Consider the following 27,096-nt stretch of genomic DNA (forward strand, 5'->3'; position numbering starts at 1 on the left):
AAAAAATTGGGCTTGCCCAGGCAATTTCATGTTTTCCATGAAAACTCACACTTTATTCATTTGCTAACATAACTGCACAAGGGTTTTCTAATCATCAGTGAGCCTTTCAACACCATTAGCTAACACAATGTAGCATTAAAACACAGGAGTGATGAAAAATCAGCTGTTTCCAGCTACAATAGTCATTTACCACATTAGCAATGTCTAGACTGGATATATCATTCATTTAATGTTATCTTCATTGAAAAAAAATGCTTTTCTTTCAAAAATAAGGACATTTCTAAGTGACCCCAAACTCTTGAACGGTAGTGTAGATATAAGCCAGCGTCCATTTCAGTTGTCTTTCCTTTTAGAATTTACCATATAGGCTAACATAAGAGTTAGAGAAGTCAGACAAGACTTTGTCGTGGTGCCATCTTGCTAGTTTGACTCTTAAGATGAAAGATATAGGTATAAGCCAGCGTTCATTTCAGTTGTCTTTCCTTTCAGAATTCACTATATAGAATTGTTTAAAATTTGCTTCCCCAATAAGTATACCTGCTAGAGGTCATTAAGCCCCACAGAAGACTTTGTCATGGTGCCCTCTTGCTAGTTTGATTCTCAAGATGAAAGATGTAGGTATAAGCTAGCATTCATTTCAATTTCCTGTCAGAATTCACCATATAGGCTAACAGAACAGTGGTTGCAGACTTAATGTGGGGCTGTTTCCTCCAGCACTGTACTATTAGCCTGCTTCCCAAAATGATGAACTATTCCTTTAAATCAGTTTGGTATCTTGGTCACAGACACCTTTTTTTCGCTGTCCCTTTGCTGCACATTCTTCATATGTTTCCTCCTGCTCTTACCTTACCTCCCAGCACACCACCTCTGCATACTAATTGCTGTCGCGAGTGTATTTTTAAAGAAGTGTCCCTGTGTATAACCTCGGCTGCATGTGTGTGTATATGCATGGACGAGGCAGCTGGAAGTCTGTGATTTGCTGGCGATGACTGAGAACAGGAGGGAGGGAGGTTTTCGCATTGACGAAGCGAGAGAGAGAGAGAGGCAGAGAGAGGGAGAGCACTGTCCCTATCAGCTTCTTTCTGTGATTCGGGTGGCCAGCTCTCCTTTTCCTTTCCTCCTCCTCCTCTTCCTCCTCCTCCTCCTCCTCCTCCTCCTCCACAGCAGCAGCAGCAGCAGCAGGGAGAAGGGAAGAAAGAAAGGAAAGATCGCAACAAAAAAAAAAACGAGGGATCAACAACCAAGAGACGGGGAAGGTATGAAAGACATCAGCGGCAGGAGAGCGGCGTTTTTTCTTCTTCTTTTTTCATTTCCCTCCAAACACCCACAACCGCCGATGGGAAGAAACCAGTGCAAAGAGAGTGTGAGAGCAAATACTGACTGAGAGAAGTGGATCGTAGAGGTGGGGGGGATGAGGATGACAGCGGACCTGCACTCGTGGACAGAAAGCAGGAGGAAGAAGTGAAGCAGATGATCTGACAATCAGCGCTGTGACTGTTAAACTGATGGTGTCCATTTTACACCGGGAGCAACAGGAACCTCCACTCTTCTTCCTCAGCTCTTTCTGCATCTTTTTGTGTTTTTATTCTTTTTACACCGTTCAATTTATTTCCCTGATATCTTTGGGTTTGTGACGAAATCGAGGGTGCTCTTTGGAATCCCTGCTCTGAAGTCCCAGGGTGTCCGTGCCTCCCTCCCACTCCTCGGTATCTCATTTTATTGTCTGTTTTTTTTCCTACTGTGCCTTCATATAGGCATAAAGAGCTTACTGTATGTGTGTTTTTTACCTCCATCTGTTTCATGCTGGCTCTCCGTTCACACCTCTACCATCTGGGAGAGTGTCAGCTTCTTTGTGAGTGCATCTTTTAAGGACAGTAGTGTGCTGTCCTGTCGAGGCGATGCATCATCCGGCTACAAACTGCAGTTTATTTCTCCCGTAAGCGTCGACGGACGAGCCGAGGAAAAGTTGCAAGTGGTTCTCACCTGCAGGAGAGAGTCTCACCGTCTCAGAGGATGTATAATACATGGCTGCCTTATCAATAATTCAGCATCAGGTGGGCCCGCTGAGCCTTGATCAAGACGTCCAGGGTATGAGAGTGTTGGGTTTTGATGCCTGCTGATAGCTCGGTCTGCCGATGCCTGACAGCAGCGTGATGATGTGTTGCCTCCCTCCGCGGCCTCCGCTGATCACCAGCTACTTTCTTTAATCGCTGAATTCACTCCCAGCTGTCTGTTGGCACATCAGCTTCTCCCAGCGTCTACTGGACTGCTTCCAGAACCTCATTTCAGACTGGGATCAACTTTTCTTTTTTCCTTCTAGCAGCAGCGGCAGCGTGGTTTTCGGCAGGACTTAAAAATAAAGCCTGAATCATCTGACTCTGAACGATCTCTGGACTCTTCTGTGTAATCTGTGCTCCCTGACCATGATCGGTGTTAACAGCCTGCACTCGGCAGGGCGCCTACGCTCGCGCTCTCTTTGCACTGTGCGCTATGGAAGGGACTTCCGGATGATGGACCCGTTCCGCTATCCCAGAACCCCGCGCTCACGCTCCCTCAAGCCCCTGGTGTTTCCAGACCTGCTGGGCAAAGCTCAGGACGGACAGAACCACCCACAAGCCCGGAAGAGGAGGAAGGTACAGAAAACTGTCCTGATCATTTTAAGTTATCACACAGAAACCCAGAGACGACTCATAGTTAGTTACAGCACGTCTTAATGGGTGATATCATAATTTGTTTATTCATAGCCACCTACTGAAGCCTCTGAACCCTATAACCCGGCAACAGGTTTTAAAGGCATGTTGTTTCACATCAATTACATCATATATCAGAGCAAAAAAAACTCTGTAAAAACCAAGAGAATCTTCATATTTCTATCTTTCCTGCAGTCCTTGAACTACTCATCTGTGACGTTTTGTTGAAAAACAACCAAATCTAGGCTTAAAATCATAATATAGAACTGAATAATCCTATATTCTAAATGGATCTCTATTGTCTTTGTTATAGAACAGTGGAAGGCAGTTTTGCATCTATTTGAATTATCATTTAATAAACCAACACAAAGGCATCACAGAAAATATGCTAAAATACAGAGATTGCATTGCAATAAAAGGGCACGATTATTGTCATGAACCTCATTGGAACTACTTTATCTGCATGTGTTATTTAAAAATCGTCCAAAAAATAAACCATTGGTGAGAAACAGACTCTGAAAAAAAAAAAAAAAAGTAAAACATTTTTAGAGTCATCATTTAAGCCACAGAAACTCCAAACCTGCCAGGAAGTTTGAAAAACGTGTTGTTTCAACAAAATGATATCGCTTATTTGAACCAGAAGCCACAACATTTCATATCAGTTCATTCTGTGATACATTATTGATGATTGGTGCCAAAAATCAATATTTCTCCTAAAACATGCAGCCTGGTGCAGTGATACTCTGCTCCCTGTGCTCCTGCAACACTTCTAGCACTCACTAGAAGTCTTTGTAAACGAGTTATATTTAACAGTTTAAATGTGCTGCTGTTAGACACTTTAGTAAACATAAGATTTGAAACCACATAGGTTAACAAGAAAAGCACACAGACAGCGCAGTACTCCTCCAAGGCTGCTCAGTCGTATCATTTCTTGAAATCTTGAAAAAAATGTGACAGAAATCATGACAACATCCATTTAACATAGATGTACCCACAAACAAAATTACCTTGTGCTGAGCACAGGTGTGTGTTCTGCATGTGTACGTTATGTACGGATACTGAATCACGTGACCTAAATATGTAGCAGGTGGCAGGAATTGATGGGATTCAGAAACACCCCCACAATTTAATCAATTGTTCCTTGGATCATTTCTGATAGATAAGTCCTGATAAGTCCTCAGTGGTGGATTTGTAGTAGGATCACAATCATGTGATCATCAGCAGGCAGCTGATGTAGTGTTCACTTGTTGTCATGGTTACAGTGATGCTGTGCTGCTATCTGGCAATGATACAGAAATCTTTAACAAATCTCCACATTCATCCTAAATTATTAGAAATTTGTCCCGGAACTTGCTCAAAAAAATCCTCTGTTCCTGTTCACAATCTGTCCAAAATGAGTTAAACATCTAGGATGGCTTACAAGGGTTCAAAAAATGACTAAAAACAACAAAAACACGTCCAAAATGACTCAGATTTGACCTCAGAAAAGAAATATGTTCTCAGTATGTTTCTCAGAAATGACCCAAAATATGTGCAAAATGACTAGAAATTACTCAAATTTGTCCAGAACTTGCTCAAAGCAAAATCCTCCTTAACTGTTCAAACCCTGTCCAAAATGAATTAATTGTCTGGGATGACTGAGAAGGATTTTTTAAAAATTACTAAAAATTTGTCCAAATGACTTTAAAATGGCTTCAAACTATTAAAATGTTCTTTAAAAAGTAGTACAGTTTTCAGCAGTGCATTTTGGTGGAAAAAAAAAAGAAATGTTAAAAATGTTTCTTAAGAACATTCACAAAAAAATCACCCAAAATCCAGCAAAATTCACTGGATTTTGGCTGATTTTTATGTGAAAGTTCTTAAAGAAAATATTACAAGTTTTACTGATATATATGTAATCACTTTAGATATTTTTAGGATTTTTTTTGGAAGATTTTTACTCATTTTTTGAAAATATTTACAAGAATTTTCTTGCCAAATTTGGGGGATTTTTTTTTTTTTTTTTTTAAAATAAAATTTTTAAGGGAAACTTTTAAGGAATTATTGGAATTTTCTTCCTGAAGGTTTTGCAAATTTTCAGAAATTTGGGGATTTTTTTTGCTGAATTTTTGGATTTTTTTCAAACAAGGAAACAATATTTTTTGGTGCCTGTAAATGAAGACAAAGGGAGGGTTAACCATTAGTAGCCAGAGTGTGGATAAAGGCCTCGGCTTGGTGCAGCAGATTATGTCCAGCCACCACTCAAGACTAATGGCTCTCATTTGTCGGCACTCGGTGACGTTGATGAAGCAAGTAGGTGAAGGTGACGATCATCCATCCTCGTCTCACCGAGTCTCCAGACTGAATGAGTCTGATTGATTTGTACTCCACCTCCGTTTGCACAGTCACTCCACTGCGAATACTGCGCCTTCCCTCAGGAGTTACAGTACAAATAAGTGTATTTGTACAAATGAGAAATATTCCTTAGCTGTGACACAGTTGTTCTGGAATTGCATCACTTGTACTCGACACAGAGAAATGTGGAAATAGGTGCAAATATATATATTTTAATATGTGTTTAACCTTTATTTAACCAGGATGTCCCTTCAGATTAAAACATTTTCTTCTTAGGAGATCAAACCAAGAAACCACGCTGTTACACAGGTCCAAAAAAATGATAACATCAAACATGACAACAAAAAAGTACAATAAACAACCACGGTACTAAACTAAGCAGCGCTGTGCAGCCTCTTTGCTCTGCAACCTTCAAAACATAGTTTTAGTAACAGATTCAGGCTGGAAAGGGTGCAGCTAACAGTTATTTTCATTGCCAATTAATCAATTGATTGTTTTCTTGATTAATCAATAAGTCGTTTGCTCTGACAAATGTGGAATTTGTCAATTAGTGTCTCCCAAAGCCCAAGCTGTCGTCCTCAAATGTCTTGTTTTGTCCACAACCAAAAGATACGGTAGATATATAGATATATATGTAGATAATGTTCACATTTTTAGCCTTTTTTTTCTTTATTATGAAAATAGTTGGACATTGCACCTTTATTACTGACTCAAGTTTGTGTTTTAATTATCAATTCATGGATTTTTCAAACAAAATACAAACAATGTCGTGTTCCACCTGCTTTTGTTTGCCTTTAATCCTCCTGTTGTCCTCATTTACAGGCACCAAAAAATATTGTTCCCTTATCTGAAAAAAATCCAAAAATTCAGCAAAAAAAATCCCCAAATTTATAAAAATTTGCAAAATCTTCAGGAAGAAAATTCCAATCATTTCTTAAAAGTTTCCGTTAAAAGTTTTATTTTAAATAAAACAATCCCCAAATTTGGCAAGAAATAATTTTAATTTTTAATTTTAAAAATTAAAAAAAATAAAAACTGTAAATATTTTCAAAAAAGAAGCATTTTTTTTAAATATTTCTTTTTTTCCACCAAAAAATGTTCAAAAATTTCCCGAAAATGTGGAAGTTTTCACTGTGAAAATATTTTTTTTCCCACATTTTCTAACTTTAAAACTAGTCAATTTTGACCCGCAGGGTGATGCGAGGGTTAATCATCTCCCACTGGTATTTTTCGCTATTTGTTTTACATTTTATGCATCAAACAACCGCCTTACTGCTGTCTCATACACATATAATCATTACATTCAAATTTATTCCATCATTACATTCTTCAGTTTTGTTTTGCTGCCAGATCATCTGAAAATGAAGCACTTTTTCCCTCACTCGTACATAATAAGCCTCAGATCAGTGCACTTCTCTGCTTAAAAATTCACTGTTAATATTTGATGTTGACCAGATTTGTGCTACAGAAGCAGTTTGTCTTCTGCTTCCTGGGAAGAGGCTCGTCTGTTTTTCTGTCTGATTATTAAAATGCATGAGTGCGTTTTAAACGTCGTCCGAATGCTGAGATTTTTTTGTTTTATTTTACAGTAGAGCGAGTGAAACAGAACCAAATCTGCAACGGTCCACGCTGGACGCTCGTTAATATTCATGAAGTATTTGTGATTAGGGGCCCCGTTTCAAAGAAAACGCAGCAAGTGAACCTGATTAGGCACGCGGAATCAAAGCCCATTATAAAACCAATTTCATTTGACTTAAACTCACAATGCACAGAATGATATTCATAATAGGTTGAGGGTCTAAAACGACGAGCAGCAGCACTTCTTTAATCAAAGAAGTGTAATGGAAAATGAGGTCCCCCCCCCCCCCCCCCCATGGCGATTATGACGTGACGGGGTGTCGGCCTACGAGGAATTCAAAGGTGAACGAGGTGGAGATGAACTGCCTCCAAGTGTCCTCTCCATCACCTCGCCTATCACATCTGTCTATCAGCTGCGTGGATCTGAAGCTCTGAGGACTCCCAGCTCCTCTGCAGCACACTGGCTGTGAAACGGAGTCGCTATATCACATTCAAAATCACCGGCGGCCACTGAGTGAAAAGTGTCTAAAGGTCCCGATTGTCACTGCACATTCTGAGGAGGTTAAAGCCAAATGTGTGGAGCTTCACTTCATTAAACCTCCTCTCTGCTGCGTCGCTTTTTTTCCTCCTGATCGTGACGATAATGAAAGTAAAAGAGGGGAAACAATGACCCAAAAACACTACAACAACTGGTGCAAAGGAGTTGAAATGGATTTAGAGATGGGAAAACATAAACATAACCCAAATAAGGTTTGCAGAAACGAAGCTTACATGCAAATACATGCAGTGCTTCTTTGCGCTAACTGGTGATGATGCAGACTCTGAGAAAAACTGAGATATACATTCGTTTTCTCCAGAGTCAGCCCTCAAAAACCACTTTACGATACAATTAAAATGCATTCTCAATTAGGTTGAGAGGGAAGCATGTTTCCTGACCTATGTTTGTGACGTACGGCGGAGTTATGTGACGATCGGCGTACATTTGTCTGTCTGCCTGTTCGCAACATTACTGATAAACGGACTAACGAATTTGGATGAAATTTTCAGGGAAGGTCAGAAATGACACAAGGACCAAGTGATTAGATGTTGGCAGTGATGCGGCTTATAGCCTGGATCCACGGATTTGTTAAACATTTCTGTATCATTGCCAGATAGCAGCGTGGCGTCACTGTAACTATGACAACAAGTGAACACTACGTCAGCTGCCTGCTGACGATCACATGATTGTGATCCTACTACAAATCCACCACTGAGGACTTATCAGGACTTATCTGTCAGAAATGATACAAGGAACAATTGATTAAATTGTGGGGGTGTCCCATCAATTTCCGCTGAATGTGCCACTACATATTTAGGTCGTATTTAGGTCATATTTAGGTTAAGATTTCATCAGAAATTATATAACTGAGCAGCCTTGGTGGAATACTGCGTTCTCTGAGTGTTTTTCTTGATTAGCATCTGCTTATACCAAGTTCCAATCCCATACCATTGCAGAAAATATACACACTTAAAGTATTTTACTAGCTGTAGTATCTGGTAGCCTCTGGTTAATACTGTAGCGACCAGAACAGCCACCATGACAAAGTCTTCTGTGTCCTTCAGTGACCTCCGGCCAGCACACACAGCCAGGTTTACTCAAGCTGGAAATATCTTAAACAATCCAGTCTGTTCATTCATTTTTTTGGCTGTAACATTAACAATTCGTAATTGGACACCATTTTCTCGGTGAAGATTAACTGGAGCTTCTTACTGTTTAATACTGTAGCGACCAGAGGAAGTGTGCAGTTCTGTGTCGGCAAGCAGACAGGATTGTCGGGGTTAACTCATAAAGGGGCACCATGACTTAATGACTTCCAGCCAGCCCACGTGAGCAAATATAATGTTCATGTAGCCCCAGTGAAATTTGCTTTTGCTTCATACATTTTGTTGTTTTAAAATGTTTTCCGTGATTGCTTCCGGGTCTTTTATATATAAACAGTTTCCCAGTTGAGTTTATAGGAATTGAAAGTTTACACCTGTAAATTTGAAACACATCAAGGAAGCTGGAATTACAAATTGTTTTACTTTTTAAAAGAAAAATATACTCAAACCAGATATTCTGCTAGCACTGGAGAATGGTCTGACTTCATTAATATTCTGCTATAGAAGGGAACATTGCTTTGATGTGTTTGTATTCCTTTAAACTGATCATATTTGTATTGGTTAGCGCTAAGCCCGGGATGTAATGATGGTGCCCCTGCAAAATAGCATAGAGGGAATTGTTGTGATCGAACATTTGCATACAGGGAGTCCATAAAATGGCAAATTCACAAAATTTTATTGCACAGTCTTTTCAAAGCTTGAAATTTTCAGCATGTAAGTTGCTCCTTGGAGGTTGTTGTAGTGTGCAAACGGCAGACATACTTGAAATCTACATCTGGCAAGTCAGGCGACCTAAATTTTGGACTTTAGCATTGCTGATGAGGTGCTTTAGATGTAGTAGTGTTGCTTGGTTTATTACTTAATTAAAATTCTGCACTTTAATAATGAATCAATCTAAAGTAATTTAATTACTCAGTTCAAAACACAAAGCAGCAAATCTTTACAGTTGAAAAATTGTAAGCAGCAATTGTGTGCTTTAAAAATGAATGAAATGACCGTTTCAGGTCTGCAGCATGAAAACTAATAATTACGGCTAAGTTACCTTTTTTTTGTTCTTGTTGTTCCCAAAGTGTAACTTAATTTTGCCCCTCGCAGGTCGATGTTATTGCTTCAAAGTCTAAATTATTCATAGCCTCGTGTACGTATCGACAGGCCGGGTAATGGCTTTGTTAGCGATGTGGCGGCCGGCTGATTGGATAACTGATGGATTGTGCGGCGAAGAAAATGAGTTAAGCTCGGGCGAAAGTGCGGCGAAAAGAGATGGCTTTCCTCCGACTACAGTTTATTGAATGAAGCCCTTCACAGGACAAACACAATGAGGCCGCCTACCTGTAGCCGTCTGATCAGATCTCCACTTGAGCTTGTATTTGTCTGAAAATGTGATTTTCTTGTTTTCCCCCCGCAGGCTCTTTACAACTCGATCAAGAATCAGAAGCTGCAATGGACACTGTAAGTCGTTTTGCATTGACTTCATTTTACTATCACTCACCTTAAACTGCCATTTGTTTCCACCTGTCCGTCCGTCCGTCGTCCACGACGCGCTCAGAGGAAGGCGGGAAACAATGACGGGGTATTGATGGGCTTGTTTGCGTTCTCAATCATGACGTGAGTGTTGTCTGGCATGTGAGGGAAACATTAGTGTGTCAAGGGTTGCTATTCTGGATCACAGCTCTGGAGCGCCTCAGAGATGCCAATTAAGTCAGCTTTCCAAGCTTTGTTGCCATGGCGACGGCACCATGGATACGACTCCATAGCTACCGCATTGCTCTTTCCTCCCTGTGTTCTCTCAGCGAGCGCACACACACACTCACACACACACACACACACACACACACACACACGGCAGCAGAGAGATAAACTGTACATGTAAATATTCGTACGTATGCGAACACGATGTCCCCCTCGCACTCGAGAGAATAAAAAGATAAACGGAAAAAGAGAACGAGCCGCAGAGAGAGAAACTCCATCTGAGCGGCTCTTTTACCTGCATTCTGTACAAAGGTGTGACCACAGCCTCCCACTGCCTTTCCAAAAATAGCAGCAGCAGCGCTCCCGAAGCAGCCGAATAAAAAGTGGTCAGAGGAGCAGATCGAGGAGGAGATCCACAGAGAGGCAGGCAATCCAGTTCTGACATATAGACGGCTATTTAAGCAGCGAGGCCACGCTGGCATGGAAGAGATGTCATTTCTGGGCACGTAAACACCATGAAAAGCAGGAGAATCCACCTGCCAGTCCAAATAAATTACAGATTAAGAGATTGTGGCGGTCTGAGGCATGTTCATTTTGTATTTTTTTGATATTTTAGTGTCACTTTTGCCACCGTGTTCACACCCCAATGCATATTTCATCACATTTCACTTGCGTTGATGCAAGTTCTGCATCGATTCAGAGGCTGCAAACGCTCGCCACAAAGCCTGCCTTCTATTCTTGTCTATGTTTAGGTCGGCCCGTCTTTGATTCACTCATTTACTCCCAGATTGGGGCTCGATGGAGGTGCGATTTTCATACACTAAACACAAACTGGTGTATGTGAAATCTCCTTACAGGTGTGTGCGTTTGTGGGGGGTTTTTTTGCGCCCCGGTGCAACAAAAACGGTGGATGTTGTTTCACACCCCCGCGAGAGAAAAAAGACACGCACATGGCCACTGTGAGCGGTGCAGTTGGATGCACCCACATGTTCTCCACAGACGTACACAGAGCACACATGCTTCCTCATTGAGCGGCGGGGGTGGAGAGCCGAGGGATGGAGCTGCTGCTGCTGCTGGTGGTGCTGGTGGTGCTGCTGGTGGTGCTGCTGCTGCTGCTGCTGCTGCTGGTGGTGCTGGTGGTGCTGGTAGTGGTGCTGCTGCTGCTGGTGGTGCTGGTGGTGCTGGTAGTGGTGCTGCTGCTGCTGGTGGTGCTGGTGGTGGTGCTGGTGGTGCTGCTGCTGCTGGTGGTGCTGGTGGTGGTGCTGGTAGTGGTGCTGCTGCTGCTGGTGGTGCTGCTGGTGGTGCTGGTGGTGCTGCTGCTGGTGGTGGTGCTGGTGGTGGTGCTGCTGCTGGTGGTGCTGGTGGTGGGCATCGTGCTCTGAAAGGGAGACGCAACAAGTCGGAGATGCAGGAGGATGCATGGATGGCGTTTGGAGAAAGATTCTCCGCTCCTTTATTCTTTCTAATCCCTTTTCTCTTCCTCCCTCGGTGCCTCTAATCATCCCGTCTTCCTATTGTCTCACCTGCAGCGGGAGGCCAGATTTGGTGGCATCAACTCGAATCCTACCGACTGTAAGGCCGGGGTATTAAAAGCTCGGCTGCTTGTGCCAGCTTTGCCTTTTGCGAGCCGTTTAATGCTCAATAATCTCTCATTTAAACGTAACAGAAATCTGGTTAGGGGCCTTAATTGAAGAGGACACCTGCACCTTTAAATAGATGAAGATAGATGACTTGATTTACTGATCTGAATGGAAATATAGTGTAGCGTTTTTGTTGTTTAATTAAACATTTAATTGGCAGATATTTAGGTTGAAAACTATGTTTAGTGGTGAAATAAAATGACAGATTAAATAACAGAGTAAGAGGCGCAAAGAGATGCACAAATGTCCCTCTCCTCTTTCACTCCAGCTGGTTCCTGGTCCAGCAGCTCAAACATCCCAGAATGCACTGCTTTAACTTTTCATCTGTCCAGGTCTCACCAGAAAGGTCTCTTTCTCTTTGTTTCATTTCCTTTTCTTTCTTTCTTTCTTTCTTTCTTTCTTTCTTTCTTCTGCTGTATTCTGTCTTTTCTTGTCCCTTTTTCTTTCTTTTTCTTGTTTTTGTCTTTGCTGAGATTTCTTCAATTCCTGTAATTTCTTTCTTTCTTTCTTTCTTTCTTTTTCTTTCTTTCTTTCTTTCTCTTTCTTTCTTTCTTCTTTTTCTTTCTTTTCTTCTTTTTCTCTCTTTCTTTGTTTTTCTTTCTTTCTTGTTTTTCTTTCTTTCTTTCCTCTTTTTCTTTCTTTCTTTCTTTCTTTCTTTCTTTCTTTCTTCTTTCTCTTTCTTTTTCTTTGTTTCCTTCTTTTTCTCTTCTTAGTTTCTTTCTTTTTCTTTCTCTCTCGCTCTTCTTTTTCTTTCTTTCTTTCTTTCTTCTTTCTCTTTCTTTTTCTTTGTTTCCTTCTTTTTCTCTTCTTAGTTTCTTTCTTTGTCTTTCTCTCTTGCTCTTCTTTTTCTTTCTTTCTTTCTTTCTTTCTCTCACTCTATCTCTTTCTTTCTGTCTGTCAGTCTTTCTTTCTCTCTCTTTTCTCGCTCTTTCATTCTCTCTTTCTTTGTCTTTCTTTCTTTTTTGTCTGTCTTTTTCTTTCTTTCTCTCTGCCTTTCTTTTTTTGCTCATTCTCTCTATCTCTTTCTATCTTTGTCTTTCTTTGTCTTTCTCGCTGTCTTTTTTCCATTCATCCATTATTATCATCCATCCATAATATCATCCTCATCCATTACCATCCATCCATTATCATCTATCCATCCATCCATCCATTATCATCCATCCATCCATTATAATCCATCCATCCATTGTCATTCATTCATCCATCCATTATTGTCCATCCATCCATTATCATCCATCCATCCATACATCCATCCATTATCATCCATCCATACATCCATCCATCCATCATCCATCCATCCATCCATTATCATCAATCCATCCATCCATCCATCCATCCATCCATCCATCCATTATCATCCATCCATCCATTATCATCAATCCGTCCATCCATCCATCCATCCATCCATCCATTCATCCATTATCATCCATCCATTCATTCATCCATCCATTATTGTCCATCCATCTATTATCATCCATCCATCCATACATCCATCCATTATCATCCATCCATACATCCATCCATCCATCATCCATCCATCCATCCATTATCATCAATCCATCCATCCATCCATCCATTATCATCCATCCATCCATTATCATCAATCCGTCCATCCATCCATCCATCCATCCATCCATCCATCCATCCATCCATTCATCCATTATCATCCATCCATTCATTATCATCCATCCATTATCATTCATCCATCCATTATCATCCATCCATCCACCCATCCATCCATTATCATCCATCCATCCCTCCATTATCATCCATCAATCCATCCATCCATCCATCCATCCATCATCATCAATCCATCCATCCATCCCCCTGCTCTCAGCTCCACTTTGTCTCGGTGTGAAGAGGGATCCAGGCGGTTACCAGGCAACAGGCTACGAGCTCATTGGCTCCGTCTCAGCCTCTCGTTCTCTCTCCGATTCCTGCATGGGGTTAACTGCTGTTATGTGCTGTTGGTTACTCATAGCTTGGTCTCGGGGGGGTTCGGCATCCAGCCATTTTCTATTTTCAGGCTGAACTTTTGCACTGGTGCCGACCGGCGAGGTAACAAGTGGAATCGCTGCGTTACCTCGCTGGGCAGATGCTGCTGCAGCCCAAAGCATCTATCATCTCCTAATGTGACAAATCCCTTTACCAAGCAAAAGATGCATACCGTGCATTGTAGGGGATTATTTAGGAGAGAATGGGATTATCGCCGCTGTGGAGACGTTCATTGTTGGTATATTCAATCGTTGAATGTTTCAGAAATGTGTAATATACCGACGGATAAAATAATGTTCTGTATTTGGACTCAGAGAACAGAGGCAACCAAGAGATTAAAGGTTCAAATAGATGCTGTTATTAAAAATAACAAAAACTACCAGTAAGAAATAAATATTCAAATATTAGATATGGATTAAAGGGCTACAAGAAATGCACAGTAAAAAAGAAAAAAAATCAAAATAAAACAAATGCTAAAATGTGATATGACTAAGACACAAAGGGATCTTATAAAGTTTAATTTACATAATTTAAAGAAATAAACTAAAGCAAAGAAGAAAAATGCAAAACACTAAATCAAAAGAAAAAATATTTAGTAAAATTTAATTAAACTGTAAAAACTAAAATACATTAGAAAGAAAAAATGGACGAGACTACAACATTGCAACATTAGGTGATAAAATATATTTTTTTTAAAAACAAAAAGGTAAAGGCAGACATTTTCAGAGTTTTTTTCCATTTGTCATTCTTATCCCTGATTTAAAAAAAGGATAAAAATCTAAGAAAAATATAAAATTTTCTAATGGATTATATTTTAAAAAATGGCAATGATTTAGTAAAAAGAAACAAATAAAAACACAACAGAAATAGAAAAATAGGCTGGAAAAGGAAATGTGCAAAATGAATTTGTTGAGAAAGCATTTTACAAAATAAAACTAAATTATTTACAAAAAGAAAAATGCGAATATATGAGCAAAAAATGCTAAAAATTGACATTAAAGCAGTATTAATATTAATAAAATACATTAAAAATAAAAGGGGCTTGTGAAGGAGAATATGCAGGAAGACAAAAGCTAAAGTCGATGATGAAACATTAAAACTGGGTAAAAATTGGCACCGAAACAGTAAAAAATGTTATTAAAGCTCATTTAAAAACAGAAAAGGGGCTAGTTATGTAAGAAAGACAGCCTTCTAAACAGAGATTCTTTTAACTTTTTGGATGAAGAGTTGGAAAATAAAATCATAATGAGACTCTTCTTCCCAGAAATTCAGACTCACAGTTAGAAAGAAATGAAGCCTCTTCATTTAGACTGATACTTCCTCGAGGCCCATTTCTAATGAATGGAAGCTTCAAATCAGCAGCAGCTCCCAGCCCCAAAACTCAGTTTAATAAAGAGACAAGTAAATCATCCATCAGTGCTCCAGTTTCTTCACAGCAAAGACTAACAGTCACATAATCAGACAAGCTGTAAACACTTGAATCCGAGTTAAAGGTGAAAACATCCAACATGTCACTTTTGTTCTGTTATTGTACCAGAAAACTTGGTACTGCAGTTAAATTGGAGAATATTTTTTTATTATTAGACAAAAATATGGCTAAAAGTATGTAAGATTTTTAGTAATTCTTTGATGTAATGTACGGTTCAAATGATATGAACAGAAACCAAAAGAACAAGCAGAATTCAAATAATTAAAATGGTAGTGCAGTATTGATGGCATAAAATATTAGCTTACTAAATAAAAATGGTGAAGTTTCAATGGAGAGAAGTTATTCATCCTCTGAAGTCCTAAATCCATCATTTAAGTAATTTTTAAAAATTTCGAAATTACACCATTTCTCATAAATTACCCTGCTCTCAGCTCCACTTTGTCTCGGTGTGAAGAGGGATCCAGGCGGTTACCAGGCAACAGGCTACGAGCTCATTGGCTCCGTCTCAGCCTCTCGTTCTCTCTCCGATTCCTGCATGGGGTTAACTGCTGTTATGTGCTGTTGGTTACTCATAGCTTGGTCTCGGGGGGGTTCGGCATCCAGCCATTTTCTATTTTCAGGCTGAACTTTTGCACTGGTGCCGACCGGCGAGGTAACAAGTGGAATCGCTGCGTTACCTCGCTGGGCAGATGCTGCTGCAGCCCAAAGCATCTATCATCTCCTAATGTGACAAATCCCTTTACCAAGCAAAAGATGCATACCGTGCATTGTAGGGGATTATTTAGGAGAGAATGGGATTATCGCCGCTGTGGAGACGTTCATTGTTGGTATATTCAATCGTTGAATGTTTCAGAAATGTGTAATATACCGACGGATAAAATAATGTTCTGTATTTGGACACAGAGAACAGAGGCAACCAAGAGATTAAAGGTTCAAATAGATGCTGTTATTAAAAATAACAAAAACTACCAGTAAGAAATAAATATTCAAATATTAGATATGGATTAAAGGGCTACAAGAAATGCACAGTAAAAAAGAAAAAAAATCAAAATAAAACAAATGCTAAAATGTGATATGACTAAGACACAAAGGGATATTATAAAGTTTAATTTACATAATTTAAAGAAATAAACTAAAGCAAAGAAGAAAAATGCAAAACACTAAATCAAAAGAAAAAATATTTAGTAAAATTTAATTAAACTGTAAAAACTAAAATACATTAGAAAGAAAAAATGGACGAGACTACAACATTGCAACATTAGGTGATAAAATATTTTTTAAAAAAAAAACAAAAAGGTAAAAAAAATAATAATAAGGCATATTGCAGTTAGGAAAAATTGGTTGAAAAAAATGAAGATTGATGAGAAAATATTGACAGAATTCAACGAAACCGTAACAAAATTAAAAATATTTAACAGGGATGAGAATTTTCCGCGGATCCGTGGAATTCCGAGTTTTTTTCCGCCGAAAGTATAATTTTTGTGAATCGTGTAAATCCGTTGAGAAAATTGTAGGGGGGTAGGGGTAGGCAAGCGGCCGGCCGGCCGACACGTCGCGAGGCGAGGCTTGAATTTGAATTTGCTGAGAAAGCATTTTACAAAATAAAACTAAATTATTTACAAAAAGAAAAATGCGAATATATGAGCAAAAAAATGCTAAAAATTGACATTAAAGCAGTATTAATATTAATAAAATACATTAAAAATAAAAGGGGCTTGTGAAGGAGAATATGCAGGAAGACAAAAGCTAAAGTCGATGATGAAACATTAAAACTGGGTAAAAACTGGCACCGAAACAGTAAAAAATGTTATTAAAGCTCATTTAAAAACAGAAAAGGCGCTAGTTATGTAAGAAAGACAGCCTTCTAAACAGAGATTCTTTTAACTTTTTGGATGAAGAGTTGGAAAATAAAATCATAATGAGACTCTTCTTCCCAGAAATTCAGACTCACAGTTAGAAAGAAATGAAGCCTCTTCATTTAGACTGATACTTCCTCGAGGCCCATTTCTAATGAATGGAAGCTTCAAATCAGCAGCAGCTCCCAGCCCCAAAACTCAGTTTAATAAAGAGACAAGTAAATCATCCATCAGTGCTCCAGTTTCTTCACAGCAAAGACTAACAGTCACATAATCAGACAAGCTGTAAACACTTGAATCCGAGTTAAAGGTGAAAACATCCAACATGTCACTTTTGTTCTGTTATTGTACCAGAAAACTTGGTACTGCAGTTAAATTGGAGAATATTTTTTTATTATTAGACAAAAATATGGCTAAAAGTATGTAAGATTTTTAGTAATTCTTTGATGTAATGTACGGTTCAAATGATATGAACAGAAACCAAAAGAACAAGCAGAATTCAAATAATTAAAATGGTAGTGCAGTATTGATGGCATAAAATATTAGCTTACTAAATAAAAATGGTGAAGTTTCAATGGAGAGAAGTTATTCATCCTCTGAAGTCCTAAATCCATCATTTAAGTAATTTTAAAAAATGTCGAAATTACACCATTTCTCATAAATTACACCATTTCTCATGACCAAGAAACTGCATAGTATAGTATAGTATAGTATAGTGTGGTGTGGTGTGGTGTGGTGTGGTGTGGTGTGGTGTGGTGTGGTGTAGTATAGTATAGTATAGTATAGTATAGTATAGTATAGTATAGTATAGTATAGTATAGTATAATGTAGGACAGTATAGTATAATGTAGTATAGTATAGTGTAGTGTAGTGTAGTGTAGTGTAGTATAGTATAGTGCAGTACAGTACAGTACAGTACAGTACAGTATAGTATAGTATAGTATAGTATAGTATAGTATAGTATAGTATAGTTTTGTGTAGTGTAGAATAGTATAGTATAGTGTACTGTAGTGTAGTGTAGTGTAGTGTAGTGTAGTATAGTATAGTATAGTATAGTATAGTATAGTATAGTATAGTATAGTATAGTATAGTATAGTATAATGTAGGACAGTATAGTATAGTGTGGTGTAGTATAGTATAGTATAGTATAGTATAGTATAGTATAGTATAGTATAGTATAGTATAGTGCAGTACAGTACAGTACAGTATAGTACAGTATAGTACAGTATAGTACAGTATAGTATAGTATAGTATAGTATAGTATAGTATAGTATAGTATAGTATAGTATAGTGCAGTGCAGTGCAGTGCAGTGCAGTACAGTACAGTACAGTACTGTACTGTACTGTACTGTATTGTGTAGTGTAGAGTAGTATAGTATAGTATAGTATAGTATAGTATAGTACAGTACAGTACAGTACAGTACAGTATAGTATAGTATTGTGTAGTGTAGAATAGTATAGCATAATGTACTGTAGTATTCACAAGAATAAGGAAGTTCATATGAAGGGAAGCACAACAGACCATCTTCTGCTCCATGAAATGAATTTTATTTTGAAGGATTTCTAATATGAATTTATGCAATTAAAGCTGCAGACGAGCAGTAGACCGCTTTTCCACAACTAGGAGTATAGTATAGTACAGTACAGTATAGCATTATGTAGTATAGTGTAGTGTAGTGCAGCTATTCAGTTAAGTTTGTATGATCTCAATAGAGACCTGGATTCTAATAGTCCAGAGTGAAACTTGCACCTCTGATAGTTTTAAATGACAGTGAGTAAAAATCTTACAGGAATTAAAAATAAAAGCTCACATTAAAGACAAACTTAAGTCTGAACACATTAGGTATAAAAAATCAAGATATTAGATATAATATAGTGTAATATAAAATAAGGGTGCAACAAAAAACAGATTAAAGATGAATAACAGCAGCCATGTTCAAATCAGTCACCTTCCTAAAATAATGGCTTAAGTCATGATTTTGTTTTTTTTTGCCTAAATCATCTCATGATGCCGGCCACCTCTGGTAAAACATCCACAGCTGAACAGATGATTCAAATCTACCCCTGTTGTATAAAGGCCTGGCTCAGAGGTGTCAAACATACGGCCCGTGGGCCAGAACCGGCCCACCAGAGGGTCCAATCCGGCCCGTTTTGAGACTGCAAGATGTATAAAGGATGCCAAGTTTCAGGAGCAAATTAAACAGTGAGTAAAACTCATTTATGTAAAATGCTGCTTTAGACACTTGAAAACGAATTGTACTTTTTGTTGCACTAAAACAAAGGGAAACATTAGTTATTTATAGGTTATTATGCTCTGATCTGAGATCAAATTGGATCTGTATTTGGCCCCTGAACTAAAAAAGTATCAGAGTTCAATGTGCTGTGGCTCAGTTTTTTCTGTTTTCTGAAAAACCTGAAAAATGACTATTTTAAGAAGGTGTCAATATTTTTACTGACTTAACACCTATGTTGGCTTGTAAATTTCAGATTTGTAGACTGAAAATGGCCACAGAAGTTTAATTCTGGGACAGAATCAGGTTTCCTATGTCTTGAAAAGTCTTCAGAGCCTCAGTTTGTGTTGCAGTGAAGGCTGTTCTGCTGCTTCTTCTTCTCCCTGTGAGCAGTCGCAGTGATGCATCTGGCCCTCTGGGTAAAGATGCCCCTGTTTTTCACCTCAAAGCTGGAGCAAGATAGATGGTGTCACTCTGTTCCTGTGCTGCCTTCTGATCAAGGAGACTGGACTTTGTTCTCCGGAGCACCGAGAGGGAAATGTACAGTTAAAGCTTTGAAGAGTCAGGTTTCCCCCAGTGATGCGGCGCTTCATAAACGTCTTGGAGAGCAAAAAGCACCGACATTACTCATGTGTACATGTGAACGAGTGTGAAATCGCTTGTCCTCGTGCGACAGAGCGCAGGGAGGCGAATGGAAAGGATGAATGATGATGTGTTTATTGCTAATGAGACATGACACATAAGTGTTGATCACCATGGAGTCTTGTGGTTGTCTCCATAGAGACGAGGAAGAGCTGCGGAAGTCGTTTTCGGAGCTCGGGGACAGTCTGTGCGAGTCCAACACCTCCAGGTCCATGAAGAGGGTCGGCAGCAGCGGGAAGCCCCTTTCGGATGAGACGGAGCCATCGGGAACGCTGCTCTACAAGAACGGCTTCCTGGTCCGGAAAGTCCACGCCGACTCCGACGGGAAGAGAAGTACGAGATGCAAAGCTCATGTGCAGTTTTCATCAGTTCGTATGAGTCTCACCGCTGCCATGTAGACGAGTACAGTACCAACACTATTATATCAGTCTTGAAGAGCAGGAACATAGCCTAGTTTCACTGCAGTTAAACCTCAGTTTAAATCCAGCACACACCACTGTAACGCTACTTTCATTCCAGTTAAAACAACCCATATAAACAATCATATTAGCTTTAAAAATTTAGTTACATTTAGCCCATTTTTGAACAGAAACCTCAGTAATCATGAGAATAACAAAGCTCATATGAAGGGAAGACAAAAGGCAAAACCCACAATCTTCTGCTCCATGAAATTCATTTTATTTTGAAGGATTTCTAATATGAATTTATGCAATAAAAGCTGCAGACGAACAGTAGGTTACTTTTCCACAACTAGTAGTATAGTATAATATAGTACAGTACAGTACAGTACAGTATAGTACAGTACAGCATAGTATAGTGTAGTGTAGTGTAGAAAAGTGTAATATAGTATAGGATAGTGTAGAATAGTATTATATAGTGTAGTGTAGTGTAGCATAGAAAAGTGTAGTATAGTATAGAATAAAGTAGTATAGTGTTGTATAGTATACCATGGTGTAGTGTATAGAAAAGTGTAGTATAGCATAATGTAGAATAATACTTATAGTATAGTATAGTATAGTATAGTATAGTATAGTATAGTATAGTATAGTATAGTATAGTAGCACAAATTTTCATTGAAAATGCTTTTGTTTGTTAATGTTTTGATTAAATAAAAGAGAACTTATTGTTTATCATTCAGTGCTGATCGGCTCCTTGTAATATGCAACCGATCAGAAAGGGCTGGAGACCTCAAATCTCAAATTTAAGTGTTTAAGGTCGCCTCTAAAACCTCTTTAAGCAAACCTGAACAGCACAAAAGGAGGATTTACTGGAGGACTGTTGTGGTAGAGTACATTTTTACAGCTCAGTCTACGTAATAAACTAGAAACTGAGTGTGTATTTTAGTGTGCAAATGTAAAGAATGCAGCACATATAAGACACAGAGCAGTGAAATTGTGCAAATACATTCAAAGAAATCATTCAGCTGATAAAGGAGCAATTTGACTTGAAACTTGTGGATAAAAATCACCTGCAATAGAGAACACTGCATTGTTTACTTTGCATGTTGGTGATTCCTATTTAAGTGTATTTATATTTTACCATTTTACATCTTTTATGATTTTTATTTGTTTAAATTTGGAGAGCGATTAACTGCACATACAAAGCATCTCCTCCTGTTAGTGTCCATTTTAATGCCGTTTGTTTAAGTGTAAAAGTAAAACCTGACAGCCTGATATCATATTTGCATCCATGTAGTAATTACATTATTTACGTGCTTTGTTCTCCTGCAGCACCAAGAGGGAAAAGAGGCTGGAAGACTTTCTACGCCATTCTAAAAGGGCTCATTCTCTACCTGCAAAAAGTAAGTTCCTCCTATCGTTGTACACACAGTATTGAGAATGTATATCACCTGCATGTTTACTACTGCCAGTAAATAAATTAAAAAAACAGGCTGAGCGATTTGTAACAGCTACTGCTTGATATTCATTATTCAACCTTTTAAAAAACGCTTGACTGCATCTCCGTAAACATCCTGTTTCACTCTGATGCCAGCAGAAGGAGAATCTTCATCTCAGTGGTGTTTGTTTCTCCAGAAAAAGAACAGAAGTTTTTTTTTTTTTTAAAACCCGATGCTACCTGAGGTCAGAACTATGAAGCCTGTTCAACACATCCAGGCTTTCTTTGTGTGAGTCGGCCCGACAAAAACTAAAACCTCAGTCAGAGTTAACGGATATCACCAAGGTGGTTTTCAGCTTTCATTGTCAATTCAGACTTTCGGCTTTAAACTCTGTTCACGTTAAAGTGGGCGTTGGTTCTTCTGCTACACAAAATAAAACTCCAGCTTCCAGCTAGAATAGTCATTTACCACATTAACGATGTCTAGACTGGATTTATCATTCATTTAATGTTATCTTCATTGAAAAAAACTGCTTTTCTTTCAACAATAAGGACATTTCTAAGTGACCCTAAACTTGTGCACAGCAGTGCACCTCGTTAACCCACTAATGTCGCTTCGTAGTCCAGCCCTCAGCTCTCTGAGAATGCTTTATTTAAACTAGATATCAGGGACAACAGCAGGCCGTCCAGCATCAGGGGGAGTCTTCCTGTTTACAGTCTGAAAGCTGTTGTGACATAACGTCCTGGCAACCTGCAGAGAAACCATACGGAGCTAAAGGACCTGGCTGTGGTCCGGGTCAACCTCTGCCAGCACAACAGAGCCGCCGCTGCTGCTGCTGAGAAAAACGTGATCGACTCAACCTGCAGTCAGACTCTAGCTCTGTTCTCTAGAATAAAAACAATAAAAACTGTATTTATACGGCATTGTTCAAGACAAAGTGCCTCACAGAGCAGGAAGAAGAATGCTCAAAATTGCAACGAGACAAATAAAATCATTCAGTTAAGGACGAAATATAGAAAAATAATATGACATTAAAACAAGATACGCTGGCGTGTAAAGATATTCTTACTAAATGTGGCTCCACATGTTATAAATATGCCATTTGACTAGTCTGTACAATAAAAATAAAACAAGCAGCAAGGTGATGTGCTGTAGCATTCAAAACTATGAAAATAACAGCAAAAACCTGCAAAATGGTGATTTTTTTTTGAGTAAAAATACAGTAAAATAGCTTAATTCTGTGGTCACACTTTGTAAAAAACATAACTTACTAATAGATTATAGATTTTTTTCTGTGGACATAAAAAAAAATTAATAAAAATAAAATACAATAATAAAATATAATAATAATAATAATAATAATAATAATAATAATAATAATAATAATAATAATAATAATAATAATAATAATTGTATATTTGCTTTTATGGTCACTCAAAGACACTTTACAGGTAGGAAATGCATAAATAAATAAATAAATAAAAAGAACAACAGTGAAATAAAAGAGAGCAGATATAAAAGCAGAAAACATTAAAAGCGATCTTAAAAAGGTGACTTTTTATCAGAGATTTAAATATGTGGAGGTGTGAGCCGTCTCACATGTGTGGTGGGTTTATGTACAGGTTTTTTTTATTTTACAGCCTACATGTAATTTAATAAAATTTTTATTTAAAAAAACAACAGTTAAAATCTGTTCATTACCTGTTTAAATCTTACAGTCTCTAGAGAGATGTTTCACCATGCTGAATGGATCTCCAACTTGCTGCTCTGCTCCCTGTTTCTGAGCCTTGCTACATTTAATTTATTGATTATTTATTGATTATTTATGCTTTATTTTTCTGCTCTGTACTATGCTAATAATGAAAATGGTTAATTTCTTGAATGAGGCTTTAAAATATTGAAATTTTGATGAAGTTGTTAAGCTTAGATTTGTTACAGATGATACGTTTAAGGACTGTTGGAAAGTTGACGATTCTTTCTGTTTACACTAGTTTCATGCTTTGATCTTTTTTTCAAGAAAATGTAATAATCTGAGGATCTCAGGCTTAAAAGGCAGCAGCAGTTCAACAATTTAAACAGAAGCTGAACCATAAAATGCTTCTAAAGTCAGTTCTAAAACTACACTGTTTGTTAAAAGCTGAGTAAGTGTAAATAAATGATAAAACAACAAATGTATTGACAATAAATGACAGTAATATAAAGAAGATGTTATAAAAGGGCATGTAGACCTGTTTGAGATCAGGTTGAGAGAGAAAAACTTGATTTTTGAATTGGTCCTGAACTGGATTGAGGTGTGTTTTGCATAAATAAATATAATATTTAGAGAGTTTGGAGCTTAGATTTGAAATATTTGTCTTCTTTTGCTCAACAGAATATAATTTTGGAGAAGAAACATTTATATTTCTAAGGAACAATATGTTTTTGCTTAATGAAACTCAGGTATTGTATCTCCACGATTATCAAATCACATTATAGCAAGTTAAAATAAACCAAATGTCACCCAGACAATTCCATGTTTTCCATGAAAACTCCCACTTTTATCCATGTGCTAACATAACTGTACAAGAGTTTTCTAATCATCAATGAGCCTTTCAACACCATTAGCTAACACAATGTAGCATTAGAACACAGGAGTGATGGTTGCTGGAAATGTTCCTCTGTACCCCTATGGAGATATTCCATTAAAAATCAGCTGTTTCCAGCTAGAATAATCATTTACCACATTAACAGTGTCTACACTGGATTTATCATTCATAATGTTAACTTCATTGAAAAACAAACTGCTTTTCATTCAAAAGTTGGGACATTTGTAGGTGACGCCAGTAAAAATATAGAAAAAAATATAGCAAAAATACAGTAAAAATATAGAAAAAATATAGTAAAAATGCAGTAAAAATATAGAAAAAATATAGTAAAAATACAGTAAAAATATAGAAAAAATATAGCAAAAATATAGCAAAAATATAGCAAAATTGCAGTAAAAATATAGCAAAAATACAGTAAAAATATAGAAAAAATACAGTAAAAATACAGTAAAAAATATAGAAAAAATATAGTCATTTACCACATTAACAATGTCTAGACTGGATTTATCATTCATTTAATGTTAACTTCATTGAAAAACAAACTGCTTTTCATTCAAAAGTTGGGACATTTGTAGGTGACGCCAGTAAAAATATAGAAAAAATATAGTAAAAATATAGAAAAAAATATAGCAAAAATACAGTAAAAATATAGCAAAAATACAGTAAAAATATAGAAAAAATACAGTAAAAATACACTAAAAATATAGAAAAAAATATAGTAAAAATATAGCAAAAATATAGCAAAATTGCAGTAAAAATATAGCAAAAATACAGTAAAAATATAGAAAAAATACAGTAAAAAATATAGAAAAAATATAGTCATTTACCACATTAACAGTGTCTAGACTGGATTTATCATTCATTTGATTTTATCTTCATTGAAAAACAAATTGCTTTTCTTTCAAAAATAAGAATATTTCTAAATGGCCCCAAATTTTTGAACGGTAGTGTACGTATATTTTTGGGTTTTGAAAGTTCTCAGTCTTTGTGCTTCTTACTCCAGAAGTCGATGAGTTTCAGGTTGAGACTGGATGAAGACGGAACTGTGTCTTTGGAGAATATCGGCTGTTTCTAATCAGTATCTTCTTTAATAAATGTGTTAATCGTAATGTTTATTTCTGCGTTACAGGGCGAGTACAGGCCTGACAAGCAGCTGTCAGACGAGGACCTGAAGAATGCCGTCTCCATCCATCACTCTCTGGCCATGAAAGCTTCCGACTACAGCAAGAGACCCAACGTTTTCTACCTGCGCACCGCCGACTGGAGGGTTTATCTCTTCCAGGCCCCGTGAGTCTTCATGCTCCTCGCTGAGCCGGAATAAACACAAACACGTGATGTCCGATCAAACACACCTACAGTGAACAACATGCATGGATGGATGGATGGACATCAACATCCAAACCATGAAGAATGTGCATAAAAACAAGCTCCAGTTGACCTGCAGTCCCCGTCCAGACCATCCTGTACAGTCCAAAGTTTTACACATTTTGGCTTATTTTCATCTTAAGTTCAAATGAAAGGAAATCTGAACACAGTTTATTGATTTTACTTGAACTTAAAGCTGATTTGGTTCATTTCCACCTGGTGTATTTCTAATTATTTAGGTTCTTTTAGAGATAAAACAGACTAAACAGTGTACATGTTTGCAACAAGCACCAGCTCCCTGTGGTTTTCCAAAAAGCCAGATTTTTACATGAGTCACTTTAAAGGTTTGTTTTCAGTCTGACTCAGAGGAAACACAGAAATTAGCTGCCTGCTACAGACATTTAGAATTCCTCTGCACACGTCATTTTGTCAGCACGTGTCAGGCAAACTCTCTGGAAACTCAGCAATCAAATACATTTGACTAATATTAGGGTGCAGGTTATTTGCTGGGTAAAAATAATAATAAATATAAAATATTATAAAATGACAGCAATATGACAACTTTTAAGGACAATTTCTGAAATAAAATAAATGTAAAAAAAACAAACAAAAAAGACACAATAAGATAACAACTTGTAAGATTGAATTCTAAAACAAAATTAAAATAAATTACTAACAAGAAAACAAAGAAGTGTGTAAGATCGATTTCCAAAATATAATGAATATAAAATAAAAAATATATAAGACACAACAAGGTAAGGCTAAGAATTATATATTATTTTAATAAATATAAAATACCAAAAAAAAGACAAGACAACTTGGAAGGTCAAATTCAAAAATAAAATTCTAATAAATTACTAAAAAAGATTTAGCAGTTTGGAAGTCAGGATCCAAACATTACATCCTATACTTTATGGTATCTCAAGTATAAATGGACGGCGACAGTCAAAGTTTAAGGCACATTATTATTATTTGTATGTAAACTGAATTAAACAGCACGTGAGGACGTTTGTATTCAAAGGAAAAAGACGTTTAACCCTCGTGTCGTCCTGCAGGTCAAATTGATCCGTTTTAAAGTTTGAAAATGTGGAAAAAAATATATTTTCACAGTGAAACTTCTGATGTCCACATTTTCAACATTTTTGGGAATTTTTTGTAGCATTTTTTGGTGGAAAAAAATGTTTAAAAAATTGTTTCTTTAAGAACATTCACACAAAAAAATCAACCAAAATCCAGCGAATTTCGCTGGATTTTGGTTGATTTTTTTGTGAATGTTCTTAAAGAAAATAGTACAAATTTTACTGATATATATGGAATCACTTTAGATATTTTTAGGATTTTTTTGGAAGATTTTTCTCATTTTTTGAAAATATTTACAAGAATTTTCTTGTCAAATTTGGGGGATTTTTTAAAAATAAAACTTTTAAAGAATTTTCTGAATTTTTTACAAATTTTCAGAAATTTGGTGAATTTTTTTGCTGAATTTTTGCATTTTTTTCAGACAAGGAAACAATATTTTTTGGTGCCCGTAAATGAAGACAACAGGAGGGTTAATGCACCCAGTGTGTGAGTGAAGAATCAAAG

General features: G+C 37.4%; 1 protein-coding gene across 7 annotated transcripts in view; it reads left to right on the forward strand.

Annotated features, from left to right (window-relative positions):
- Positions 1–27,096, forward strand: part of LOC111572927 (PH and SEC7 domain-containing protein 1-like) — a 131,211-nt gene that overhangs the window by 91,380 nt on the left and 12,735 nt on the right. For 6 of the 7 annotated variants that reach the window (XM_055004477.1, XM_055004476.1, XM_055004479.1 and 3 more), the window contains 4 exons: positions 9,649–9,692; positions 19,865–20,058; positions 21,456–21,526; positions 25,277–25,434. In XM_055004477.1, coding sequence (XP_054860452.1) covers positions 9,649–9,692; positions 19,865–20,058; positions 21,456–21,526; positions 25,277–25,434 — 467 coding nt within the window. Of the gene's footprint in view, positions 1–1,068; positions 2,634–9,648; positions 9,693–19,864; positions 20,059–21,455; positions 21,527–25,276; positions 25,435–27,096 lie in introns of those variants that run through there. The other variant, XM_055004482.1, reaches the window with a different exon arrangement.

This window comes from Amphiprion ocellaris, chromosome 18 (assembly GCF_022539595.1).
Source record: "Amphiprion ocellaris isolate individual 3 ecotype Okinawa chromosome 18, ASM2253959v1, whole genome shotgun sequence".
Lineage (NCBI taxonomy): Eukaryota > Metazoa > Chordata > Actinopteri > Pomacentridae > Amphiprion > Amphiprion ocellaris.